The 14151-nt window shown below is 36.8% G+C and overlaps 1 protein-coding gene across 1 annotated transcript in view; it reads right to left on the bottom strand.

Annotated features, from left to right (window-relative positions):
- Positions 1–4143: 4143 nt before the first annotated feature.
- Positions 4144–14151, bottom strand: part of LOC149318150 (procollagen-lysine,2-oxoglutarate 5-dioxygenase 2-like) — a 96633-nt gene continuing 86625 nt past the window's right edge. Inside the window, exons 16-21 of the mRNA XM_089508071.1 lie at positions 12255–12368; positions 10898–10963; positions 8783–8887; positions 7195–7341; positions 6591–6716; positions 4144–4969 (exon numbers count right to left, since the gene is read on the bottom strand). Coding sequence (XP_089364197.1) covers positions 4814–4969; positions 6591–6716; positions 7195–7341; positions 8783–8887; positions 10898–10963; positions 12255–12368 — 714 coding nt within the window. The 3' untranslated portion in view covers positions 4144–4813. The remainder of the gene's footprint in view (positions 4970–6590; positions 6717–7194; positions 7342–8782; positions 8888–10897; positions 10964–12254; positions 12369–14151) is intronic.

Genomic DNA, 14151 nt, shown 5'->3' with positions numbered 1-14151 from the left:
TGTGACGAACCATGACCGGGAAGAACCTTATCTCCTGAGTCACCATGAAGAGGAACTGACAGGACAATGGAGGGCTTTGAACAGAACGAGTTGCTTTGATCACGGACTGATCTGAACAACCTGTCTCTCCTCCCAAAAGAACAAGTTGAGTAATGGGCTGCAATATTGCAAGACTTCAGCAGCCAAAAGCCAGAAAGAAGAAAAAGTATAAAGACCCTGGACTTTCATCTCCATTTTGTTGGCATCTACCGCGGCAACGGTGTCATCCCCAACCTTCGAGAACACCTGATCAATGTTCGGCGGAAGGAAAGTGTGTGTGAGTATTGTATGAATGTGTGAGTGAAAGAGCTCTTGATAATCAATGTTTGTGTTACTTTTGTGATTTAATAAATGTTACATGCATAGTGTTTAAAACCAAATTTGGTGTCTCAGTGTCTTTGTCAGCCCTGCTGTGAATAAGTCCACGGAGAGGGAGATTTTCATTACACGCTCTCAGGTTGCCCTTTACAAACTTGGGCATAACAAGTTAACTATTTACAGCAAATGAATGAATGAATGAATGAATGAATAAAATGAATGAATGAATGGAATTAAAATAACTTTAAAAACATATTAGCTAATATTAAAAAGACTTAAGCTACAGAAAGTTTTCTCAGAACCACTGGCAACAATTTTTGGAAAGCTCTGGAGAACAGGGGAACTCCCAGAAGAGTACAGTAGGGCACATGATGTCTCCATCTTCAAAAAGGAAAAAAAAAGGCCCAAATAAATACCAATAATTATTGATGTCAGTCAGCCTGACATTAATACCAGGAAAGATTCTAAAGCAGACCATTAAACAGAAAGTCTGTAAACACTTAGTATGGAATGCTATGATCACTAAAAGTCAACATGGGTTTCTCAAAAACAAGTTATGCCAGACTAATGCCACTCTGAGAGCCTTTAGGGCAAAGGGCAGGATATAAATACCGCAAATTAATAATATTATCATTTTTTATAGAGTGATAAGCTTGGTAGATGAAGGGAATGCTGTGGATGTAGTGTATCTTGATTTTTGCAAGGCCTTTGACTAGATCCCCCATGATATTATTGCAAAACAAGCTCATAAAATACGGGCAAGATAATGTAACTGTTAGGTGGATCTGTAGTTGGTTGATGGACCAAACCCAAAGAGTATTCACCCATGACTCCTCTTCAACCTGGAGAGAAGTCACTAGTGGGCTGCCACAGGATTGTGTCCTTGGCCCAGTGCTATTTAACATCTTTATTGATGACTTGGATGATGGAATAGAGGGCAGGCTTATCAAATTTGGAGATGATACCAAATTAGGAGGGTAGCCAATACCACAGAGTACAAGATCAGAATTAAAAATGCAATGGCAGGTTTACAGTTGAACATTAAGAACACAAAAATAATAAACACAGACAATATACATAATTTTAAGGTATATTATGAAGACAGTTAAATAGTACAGCATTTTGTATACTTTCTCTCAATAGTTAATCAGAGCGGAGACTTCAGCAAGAAATTAGAAGGCTAGGCAGCTATGAAGGAATTAGACAAGATACTGAAATGTAAAAGTTTTATCTGTGAATACCACCAAGTCAGTACTGTCCATGCCGCTGTATTTTCCATTGCTAGGTATGGTTGTGAAAGCTGGACAGTAAAGAAAGCTGATAGGAAGAAAATCAACTCATTTCAAATGTGGTGCTGGAGAAGAATGGACTGCTAAAAAAGATAAATGAGTGACATAGAAAAAAACTAAGCCTGAACTCTCCCTCGAAGCCAAGATGATTAAACTGATATTCTGATACTTTGGCCATATCACGAGAAGACATGACTCACTACAAAAGACAATAATGCTTGGGAAGGTAGAAGGTAGTTGGAAAGGTCTATCCACATGACATATGGATAGAACTGGGGGTAAAACAGACAACCCAAAAGAGCCACCTCAGGACCACGTGGGGCCCATTTGCATTGAGGCAATGGCTGTAGCCACAGTCCCCAACCAACCTGCTGAAAAAGAGTGGATTTTTCAGGCTGTTTTTGGGCTGGCTTTTTGGAAAAAAGCTGTGCCCAGGACAGTTTTCGGTTGCATTCGGGGCATGCATCATGTGCATGCCCTGCCCCCAACACAGCTCAACGGCAGCCCTTTCGGGCTGTCTGTTTGAGGCCCTGGTCAAGGTAGCCATGGCCATGGGTCTGTGAGACCTGAACAGGGATGCTGATGATAGTGGGACTTGGAGATCTCTCATTCATAGAGTTACTCTGACTTGAAGCTGATTTACTAATAGCCATTAACAACAAAGTATTTCCCTCCCCATACTACTTGAAAACTCCTTGTGATGCCGGAGAGAACATCTGAATGAGCCACTAGTGATCTATGAAAGGAAGCAAAAATCAACAAAATCTCATGCATACCAGGAAGGATTTTAGGTTCAAATGTTTTACCAAAGGACATGCTTCTTTGTTCAGTGAGAAATGGCCTGTGAGAACTAAAAGAATGAAATAGAGTGGCTGTCCCTACATCACAGATGTAGTTGTAAGTGTAATAAGAATCCTTCTGTGCCCTTATTGCCAGAAGAACAGACTTTGGGGCAGATGTTAAGGGAGGTGGGGGGATTTGCAATTGTGGCAATGGAGCCACAACTATAAGCATGAATACAGCGGGCCTTCTCCTTACATGGAGGATCCGTTCCGGATCCCCCCACGTAAGGGAAAATCTGCCTATGCTTGAGCCCCATAGGAAATAATGGGGCTCATGCATGTGGTGGAATGGCCACAGGTGCGTGCGCCATTGTTTCCCTCCTCAAGCAGCTTCTGAATAAGCTGGAAGCCACATAAAATGCATCCACACAAGGTGCGGGTGCACTGTAGTTATGAATGTTTACTTCTAGCTAATTTCACTCATAGGTGCTCAACAGAATGCCAAACATAAATTATACAGGGCAAGTAATATATTTTTTTCAGCTTTGTAAGAAAGTTGTCTACCTAGCTATAGGCATTAACTTGAATTACAGGTGCTGTATAAATAGTACAAGGGAGAGGGGATACAATAGCTATTCACATATGTGTAGAGCTTCAATACAAGAATTATTACTAAACAGGATTATAATTTCTATTTCACTGGAGTGTAGGTGTTATCCAATCCTTCACATTTATGACGGATCCTTGAACAATGAATCACTACATAAGACAAAAATAAGCTGAATTGTTTTCTCACTATATGGGGTCTCCTGCACTCATAATGAAAAAGAATCCAGTCCTTTGAAATTAATATAGGATAGTTCTGTTGCCAGCTTTATTCTTGCACATGAAAATAAAATAAAAATTCTCATCACCTGCAAGATGGTGACTATTTTCTGCTAGTCTTACCAAGAGTCTTTACATTTGTAAGAATTATTTTTATGTAAACTGCAAAGTACAATTGCAGTAGCTTCTGTTGTGTGACATGGATGTTTGCAAATGAATAATACCAGATATGTTGTTTGTGTCATTTTGATCAATTAACCAGGCCTTCTGTGCTTGCTGTGGGTGCTATAGTGGAAAGATACATGCTTTTGCAATTTGCAGAAACCTGAATGGTGGTGGTGGTGGTGGTGGGTCATTGTCTCATTCTCATATTGGAGGAGAGAAATATCAAGTGAGTAAATGAACCTTTGATGGGATCTCTTGACAAGAACTATTTAGTGAGTTTTTCCACAAAATTATTGTTGGAACAACAACAAAATATCCATGAACATTTCCCAGACTAAACCATAATATCCCATCTTAGGTGACCTAATAGCAAAGCAAGCACCTAAGTATGCATAAGAAATGTTTGTTCAGTGAATTTGTTTACTGAAAACTATCCAAAGTAGAGGAATGTTTTCTTCAAAACAACAACCATAACCAACAACTAGCATTCCTTACAAAAGAGAGTCCAGAGCATATTTTCAAAAAGCAAAAACACCAAAGGTTTCTCTTAATTTAAGACTTCTTTATTTTTCCACAAGACTTAAAACATGTGCATGCTAGCACCTCAGGTTTCATGGTTTCAGCAATTTTTCAAGTGTAATCTTTAAATTACAAACAGTAGGCACAGCAGGAATTATTTAACACTGATCCCTTAAAAAACAAAGGCAAGTCAAATACCTGCATTTTTTTTTAAAAAAGAACTTCAACTTTTTGATCTCCTGATATAAAATTCAAGTAGTTTTAAATAAGAGTAGAAAATTTTGTTTCCAAGATGACATATTGCAAAGATTCCAAAAAAGAGGGCTCCAATTACTTGCTCAGAGATTGAACAAAACATTATTCTCAGAATAACAGTCTAATCAAAGGACACTTGATGTGCAGAAGAGACTCCCAAAACTAGAGTATATCTTCCTTTGAAGGCATTCTAGAGTACCCGAATAAACCACATTCATTTTTTGCCGATGGTATACATTTATCTGCAATGTATTTCTTCAATGGAACACTACACAGTTATACAATATTATTTTCTTTAATCAAGATTTGCTCAAAATGACCTCAGTGTCCACAATGTTAATATCCACCTGACAAATTTTAAGGATTGTCTGTATCAAAGAATTTTCTAACCCTTTAAGTCAGAAAGGGAGAGAAATTAAACCATGTTTTTCACTTTGTAACACAAGGCTCAGAGCAGATGCTTCCAAGTGTTTGATCTCTCCCTTCCCCAATATTTTAGCCCAAAATAAAGCAGCTGTCTAGAAGAAGCTTCTTTTGTCACCATCTTCTGGGAGAAGAATTATAAATAAGAGTTCATCATAGATTGCCAAACAGTATCTTTAGGTGTCCTGGGAAATAAAATTAAGGGTCAATAAATGATACTGCAATGTATCTTGTTCCTTTCAAAATTGGAAGTCCTTCATGTAAGTGAGTAAGTCTTCCTGGATGCATGAAACTCCATCCTTTCCTGGGTGATTCAATTGAACAGTTGTACCTCAGAAATTTACATCCACCTCCCTATAAGAAAATAAGAAATAACATCCTGGATCAGTGGAAACTGTAAGTTATCAAGTGTAAAGTGTTCTGAAGGTCACAAAAATAACTGGCATTATAATTCCATTGTGAAACAAGCATGGTAATTTTGTCCAGTAATATGAAATATCTGAAATTAACTTCATATCACATCTTAGACTCTCATTCCAATAAAGATATAGGGCCTTAATGACCAGCCACAAAATAATGAGACCAGACACAAGATACTGAGTTAAACAAAGCCAACTTTATTTGACCTAAAACCTATTTAAACTGAACCTGGAGATAAGCAGGGAGCAACCTGATACATATCCAGCTGAGGCCCAGATGTCAACCTGTGATCACTTCCTCAGCCTTTACTTGAGTGAAATACCTGACCTCAAGGGTAATCAAATATCATTAGTTGCTTTCTGGCTGGCTGTTTACTGGAAGATAACATGAGGTTACTCATCACCCCCAAGTCTGTACATGAGAGAGCAACCCCCTCACTCAGCCCTCTAGGGGAGGCTATTTCCCCACCTCTCAACACTCCCCAATGGTGTGGAGGTAGTTCTATAGCCCAGTCATCATCAAAAGGATCCCACAAGGATCCACTTAAGTCTACTACCCCCCACCCACACACACATAATCTGACAATGACAATCTATTTCTAGCTATCACCTGAGCCAATTGACAATGTCCAACTGATACAGTGTAGGGTAAAGGGGGAAAAGGGGAGGGATTCCTCAAAAGGTTTTCCCTTTGACAAGGTTGTCAAGTTGTATCTGACTGTAGGGGGTGGTGCTCATCTCCAATAGAAAACTAAAGAGACAGTGTTGTCAAAGACAACTCTGAGATCATGTGGCCAGCATGACTGCACAGAATGCTGTTACCTTCCCACCAAAGTGGTACCTCTTTATCTGCTTGCACTTTTACATGCTTTTGAACTGCTAGGTTGGCAGACGTTGGGATTAGTGAAGCGAGCTCATCTGTCACAACTGCTGGCCTGATGACCTTGCTATCATCAGAGTAAGCATCTTAACTGCTGAGCACTACCCAGCCCCAAAATGGCCAGCAGAGTTCAAACTGCACAGAGAACAAGAAGGCTGGTCCATGCAAACCTCCAAAGAGGGCTTGTGAAGGGGTGGGAAAGCCATAGGAAACCACAAGCTATAGCCTGGTGCCCCGCATGCCAAGCCAATCAGATCTGGCATGTGATTATGGAGGCCATCAAACTGTTCCCTTTCTGTAATGTCCTCCAGACACTAGGCTCAGGCACACATTCTCCCAATGGGTATTTCTACTGTGACAATAGCATGTTAAAATATGTTTTACCAGGCACAATCTTCAAACTCTGAACTTAGCATCAACACTACAATTCCCTAGACCTACTTCAACCTTCCCAAACCTGTAGTTGTGGTGGACTACAACTTCTACAATTATCTGCCAGCATATAAGAAACATTATTGTAACATTGCCCAGAACCAACATTTACAGTTAAGGAGCCAATTTCTTGTTTGTGTCTTCTAAGACCTTCTGTGGGAAATATGTTTGTGGAAACTAATTTGAGTGGTTGAAAGAGCAGTTTTAATTAACTGGAGGAGAATATCATAGGTTCCAAAATTACCTGAAAATCTTCTCCTACTTTGTTGAGAGCTATGTTGATAGTAAATGTAGATGAGTCATGATGAGGTCTGAGGGAACGTTGTCTGTCAGTAGTGTATTTTACAACAAAATTGAGCAGGGCATGACCCTGAAAAGAAATATTTATTTATATTGTTGTTTTAAAAAGTGCAACTCATTGTAAGGTGAGTATTCAGTAAAGCATTTAAATAATACTAGCACAGTGAAAATCTCCATGACTACTGTTGCAGCCAATTAAACCATTGTTGAAGTGGTATGCAAGCAGCAATTCAAGCATGCTGTTTTTATTTCTGCATTTCTGCAACTAAAACTGTATTGGATATTCCTAGTGCAAACTCTGAAAATGCAAAACCATTAAAGGTCTTGTAACAGTACAATGGCATCCGTGGACAGAGGCTTGAACAGACATAGTTTAGAATATTTATATATTCATTTGGTGCATTTTCTTCTAGCTTCCTCCTTCATATTTAAATCTTTTTTTTCATGAGCCTGCATTCAGGGACATCATCAACATCATCCACATGCTCCTATACTTAACTCACTCAAGTCCTTCTCATTTAAAATTTTAAGAAAAAGTTTTGATTTACCTTTGTATAGTATCCAGCAAACACTTTTAATGTTACAGGTGCAATGAATTCTCTAATAAAATGTAGCCATACACTTTCCAGCCCAATTTGCTTCATGTGAATGTCATCCGTTGGAACATTCTCATATCCTCCAGAAATGCGACTGTCCTAAGGCAAGAGAATACAGAGCAATTTTGTTTTGAAATAACTTATATATTTCTTTACTGGCTTCTTTACAAAGTCACAAACACTTCATAAGCATTGTATGTTTATATAACTCTAAAGTTACAATATTTCATTGGTAAGGAGCTAAGAACACAAAATATTGTTCCTTTTATCAGTTAATTTAGGGTGCATTTATACAGGACAAATAATGTAGTTTGACACAACTTTAAGTGCTGTAACTCCATCTTATGAAATCCTGTTATTTGTAGTTTTACAAGGTCTTTATCCTTCTCTGTCAAAGAGTGCTAGCGCCTCACAAAACTATAAATCCCAGAATTCTGTAGCATGGAGCCCTGGCAGTTAAAGCAGTATCAAACTACATTATTTCTAGACCTTTGGTAGTGGATAAATATTTCAATGGCCTGTTACAGACTGCCAAAATAAAGCTGCTTCGGGTCTCTTTGGAGGTATGCTATTTAAATGATGCATGGGTCCTAAGAGTCTGGAGGTCGCACCAAAGCCACACTCCATTCCTAAGCACTGGAGTGTAGCTTTGGTGCAGCTTCCAGATTCTTAGGACCCATGCATCATTTAAATAGCATATCTCCATAGAGACCCGAAGCAGCTTTATTTTGGCAGTCTGTAACAGGCCAATATATGTTGCACTGACAATTCTTTGAGCTTTAAAAGCTGACTAAATAGATTTTAGATACTCACATGCTTTTAAAGATCCTGGCAGTGTTATATAGACTCAAAATTTAATATTGAATAGAACAAAATAATAAATTCTTCAAAAAAACATCACTTTAATATCTTCTTTCTTATTAGTTTATCATTTATTTACCACTACAGTGAGAGCAGTTCAGTAATGGAACCAATTTTCTAGAGAGGCTGGACCTGATGAGCCATAGGGACCCTTCCAACTCTATGATTCTAATGTATTACACTGACAAACAAAAAAATTTCATCACACTTTATGAAGTGAATGTGTAAAATAGATTTGAATTTAAAGTTATTGAGTGCTTTGATTTAAATCTATTGAGATCTTACATATGCGTTCTTATAGGGTATTTATTCTTTTGCTGGAACCAGCACGACACAATGGTTTCAGCATTGGTCTATGAATCTGGAGATAAGGGTTCAAATCCCTTCTCGCCATGGAAACCCATTGGTTGATCTTGAGCAACTCACACGCTCTCGGCCTCAGAAAAAAACCCTGAGAGGGGGCTGCCTTAGGGCTGTCATAAGTTGGAACTCAATGGACACTCTGTCCCTTGACTGTGTAAATATGTGCCACACTAGGTTGGCTAACATTCGGAGTGGTCACAATACCATCCAGTAGCTCAATCCTCCATGTACCAAAGGGTCAGATCATGTTCATCTTTTATCAGCAATATATACACTTTCCAATATTATATAGAACGTTTATACAAATGATGCTTACGTGGTGTTTTCCACCAGACCATTGTCCATAATGTTCCATCTCCTGTACCAATTCATCACAGGCAGCTTCAGAAAATATGGGAAACCAAAATACATCTGGGCATGGCTACATGTGGGAAGCAGAAACATACACACTTTTGCATTATAATATTGTGCTCCGTACAGAATTCAACAAGGTTGTCATATTGCTTGTACTTTCCATCTTTAATTTAGACATAACATAATAAATAATAATAAATAAAACTTTTATTTATATACCGCCCTTCCATTGATCAGGGCGGTGAACAACATAATACAAATAATACATACAGTAAAACATTTTAAAACAATCATAAAACCCCCGGTCAGAACATACATACAGAATCCTTGGTCCGTACCCAGACATATGCCTTTTTTATGTGATTTGTTGTTGTTTTTAGCTTGTGGGTTTAATAAAAACTTTATGCTTTGGTTATTCTGTATAACAGATTTGGCCTGCTACATAAGAGAACCTATATGAAATCTCTAATTATCTGAAAGGAGAAACCATGTCAGTGGCTGCTTGGTTAAGTCAGTGTACAACAGTTTCCTCTCATATGCCCACAAGTGCCCACACCAGCATGTCATTCCAGCATTCATCTTTCTGGCACTCTGATACTTAGGAAAAATAACGTTTTCTTTCTTAGTAATGTTTTTTCTCCTACCAAAATGTGCACTATAATACATACTGAAAAAACAGTCTAAGTGTCTACTGATCCAAGGACCTCTACAGTCTTACACAGTTATTAAGTCAGAAACCTACCTGCCATTTATTCTTGTGCCCTACTATCCTTAATCACATATATGAGAGAGAGGAGGGGGACATATGAACATGAGAACACAGTATGTGGTAGAGTTGTGACATTTTATAGTCAATGCAAGAAACATACTCCATTATTAGTGGTAGGCTATTTTGGGTTGGAAAGCTACAGCTAAAAACAACAACACATATACAGACTTCAGGCAGGCTTGAGAAGGAAGTCTACCCTTCATGCTTCATTACTTATGCCAGATGATAAGTGTGGGGAAAACGGGAGTTTCATAGCAGGATTAGCATTATCATACTTTAACACTCCTTCATTTAATCAATATTTTGTAATTTTCTTAAAGATGACAGAGGTTTTCAGTGCTTAAGAGATTGATTGCAGAACATGACATGACAATAAAATGGTACCCATCCCAAAGATTAAGGAGATTTATGCTGAGCTGTGCTAAAGTCACCCACCCTTGACAAAATTATACCTGTTTCAAAAGATGGAAAATTAACATTAAAGATATCTATAACTCTACAAGCAGTGGTACTTTTTTGTCCTCCTCAAAAAAGATAGACTAACACTGATTATTGTTAACAAGTGATAAAACTAAAAGGGAAAATACAGGAGAACACTAAACAGATGACAGTCTGATGGAAACTGAAAAAAGAAGGAAGCACAGCAATTCCACAATAAATCATGCTGGCCACATGACCACAGAGTAGTCTCTGACAATGCTGGCTCTTTGGCTTAGTAACGGACATGAGCACTGCTCCCTATGGTCAGACACAACTTGACAACCTTGTCAACAAGGAATACCTTTACCTTTATGGAAACATTCCTAATCTCAGATAGTTGTCATGAATTAATATGGCACAAATCAGATTTACACCATCACAAGACACTTTAATAAACATTGTGTAGATCACAGTTCTTTTCCAATCATATAGTCCTAACAAATCCCCAACTTCAGCTCAGCTTGTAAGCCGAATAGTGCCCCAACACAACTGTTTCTGGATGCTAGAGAATGAGGGATGAACAGAGAAATTACACCTATTTTATTATAGCTGGGCAAGCTACAAAGTCACTTTCTGCAAAAAAAGATGATCTGTCATAGTATATCCAGCTACAGGAAAACAGCTGGACATATCCTTGGTCATCCCTCCACTACACAATAATATGGAAATGGCTGTGTTGTAGGGATGGCTTCAATGCTTACAAGGTAATGGAGGAATAGTATTGGGAAATGTAGATATGTGATACACACACATCTTCTAATGAAGGACTTTGGACCTCATTTTGAAAATCACATTTTAAAATCTTCATGAAGGAGAACATCTACCTACCTGTTCCACTATATTTTCAGTGAAGATTTTTGAATAGTTGGGGTTTATATAGGTTTCCTTCCAGTCCTGGAAAGAATCATTTAAAGAAAAAAAAGTGCTTGTCAGAACTTTTTTTTTTTAGTTTAGTTTTATTCTACTCATGATAATATACATTGTCATAATATGTACATTGTCATAATATGTATATATATTCAAATCTAAGTTAAAACTTAATATTCTCTTCATATTTATGTGCAGACATTATTTCCAAATTGAAATTTCCATATGACATATAAAACATAAGTTCTTTCTTCGTATGTTTCGTATTTTCTACTTCCTTTAATAACATATGCATTGTATGATTGTTTCTTTAAATTAAGTTTCCTTCTGTTTAAAGGTTATATTTTGTATAAACTTCCGTATCCTAAATGTTTCATTACTTTTACTGATCCTATTACTCATTATCTTTATTTTTTATACATTATTTCCATTTTCTTTTGCAATATTTATTAAATATTTCTGAGTCTTTCTCGCTATATTCTTCAGACTTTCCATGAATAAAGTTTGTTAAATGATCCATTTCAGCCATCTCTTGTAATTTGAGTAGCCATTCATCAGTTGTAGGAGTCAGCTTTGTTTTCCATTTCTGAGCCAACAATAATCTTCCTGAAGTGATCATGTATAGTACTTTCTTCCAGTCTTGGTTTTCTAATTGGGGGGGGGGGGGAGTATTTTATTAATCATATTTAGAAAATATATTTCTGGGTCCATTTCCTATTTTATCTCCAAAATGTTACAGATTTCTTTGTGTATGTGGCTCCAGAACTTTTTAATTTTTGGACACTCCCACCTCACATGATACCATGTACCCACTGCCGACTGGCACTTCCAGAAAGTGTTATCAGGTCCTTTATATATTTTGGCAATCTTTGATGGTGTTAGGTGCCATCTAATTTCCATTTTTAAGTAATTTTCCCACAAATTTTGGCTTTTAGTAAATTTAAGTGTCTTTTTCCTTGCGTAATGCCAGCAGTCTAAACCAATGTCTCTTCCTAGATCTTTAGCCCAAAGAACCACGGAGTCTTTGATTGTATCTTGCTCTAGTTTCCTTTCCAGTAGTAGTTTGTAAAATTTAGATGTTAGTTTCTGATTTTCTTTTAGTAACAAATTATCCAGTGTTAGAACTGTTTTTAAACGGCAGAGAATTGTGTAGAACACAGAAAACCTTCTTTAACTAAACAAGGTAACTATAAAAGAAAAATTAAGCTTCAAAAATACACTGCTAAATCCTCATATTTTATAATGCTTTTTCTTAAACATTTACATATGGAAGGAAAAGGTGCTTTTAAAATATTAAAATAATTTTACTGGTACATACCACAGGATTCTCAAAAATCTGCCAGAGGTCATTGTTGTAGTGAGATACATTGTAGTTGGCAGTTGATAAAAGCCTCCCAAACTCATATCTATTAGTGATGTACATAAAGACACCCTACCACCAGACAAAAACATCTTTATGTTACTGATTAATTTTGGGGGAAAAACAAATAAACAATAGTTCAATAAAGAAATAGTAATATTTTGAATAAATTTACTGAAACAGAATTTATGTTAGTCATAACCTCAATTCCATTTATTTTTAAGTGGTCTAAATTTAACTTAGTCTTGATTTATCATTGTATTCTTCTAGTTGCTCAAAATTCATTATCAGAATTGTTCATCAACCTATTTCTCAAATAAACACAAATCTATATAAGGTATATTCCCATTTATATAAAATTCCAGCTGCTCGGGGTTCTTTGAAGCATTTAAGGGTGATCAACAGCCAATAGGGAGTGAGAAAGCATAAATTCCATTGAACACAGAGACTATTTTGTTCTCTTCCACAGGCAATCTGTGCCTGAAATGGTTGACTTATACTGTTCATCGGGAACATTTTCAATATGAGGAAAAGGAGAAAAATCTTCTACACATGGGCAGCTCCATAGGCCCTTTCACACTATATAATTCCACACTATAAAGTGAAATCATACATTCATAACTGTGGAGTGTGAAAAGGCCCAGTTCTGCATACAGAGATCTGGATTATGTCTCTAATATTGGTCAATTGGTAAGTGACAATGAATATTGATCAGGATTCATTCACAGTGAATCCTGGTATTTCTGTGTGTATATTTTAAAGTAGTCATTTTAAGACATAAATGTCTAATAAATAACAATGTGATTTATTCAGATAAGTATGCCAGAAGAAAAGGAAGTCAAGATCATATAAGACTTTTCCAGTCTTATGAGGTATACGTTGACCTGAAATGAAAGTATTCATATTAGAATTGTTAGTTTGATGTGGGAAATGAAAGCTGTGAAATCGCTGTGTAATACTTAAATAGTTAAAAAACCAAAATGTATATATAATTATAGAAAAAGCTATATGACCCCAGAGGAACTAATTTATTTCAATTTAGAAAAGTAATTTGGAAGAGAGATTATTTTCTCTTCTTCGACGAACATATTACTGAATCATGTCTAAATGTTCGACCAAAGATACATTTTTGGCCATGGCCCAACGGTATAACTTTTCACAACAACATCCTTAATTAAGGATGCTTCAAGTTATCTGATTGAGGGGGGGGGGGCTATAATAGTTTCTGGTTGACTGGTAGACAGTTATATACCAAGCCAGTCACTTGCAATCAAGGTTTCACCTATTCTAGACCCATACTGATGAGCTCCAGTCTGAACATACTGGCAGTATCTATTGAACCAATGGGATGGAACAAATAAAAAAAATTATTGGAAAAAAAGGCTGTTTGTCATATGTCTGCTATCAGTGATATAACTGAGTAAAGAGGAAGTAGGGATTCATTTACTATTTTAAAAATACAAAATCATTCCAACAAGTAATTATAATAAGTGATGGTAACTTTTGCTAATATTTCACAATAATTCTATGATAAAGTCTGGTCTTACTATTAAATAGATCAAACATGTTCTCAGTCCATGGCTTTTATTTAAAAAAAAATACAGGAAGAGGCATTATTGAAGCATTGTCAAAAACTGTTAACTTATGCATTGTGCAATTACTTCTTGCTTAACAGAAATACACCACCTCACTGGCCAGTTTTATGCTCCATTACTTCCAATGGAATTGCATCAGCATAGAACTGGGGAAATATAGTGATAAAACATGCTTCTGCTAGTGGGTGTATTTCAAAGTGGTTGCCATTCTTGTGGATATGAAGGGAAATAATAATATGTTCTTTTTCTCTAAAGCAGGA

Source organism: Sceloporus occidentalis, unplaced genomic scaffold, assembly GCF_023333645.1.
Source record: "Sceloporus occidentalis isolate IW3139 unplaced genomic scaffold, rSceOcc1.0.p SCAF_2, whole genome shotgun sequence".
NCBI lineage: Eukaryota > Metazoa > Chordata > Lepidosauria > Squamata > Phrynosomatidae > Sceloporus > Sceloporus occidentalis.
This window is presented reverse-complemented; position numbering and strand designations above follow the sequence as displayed.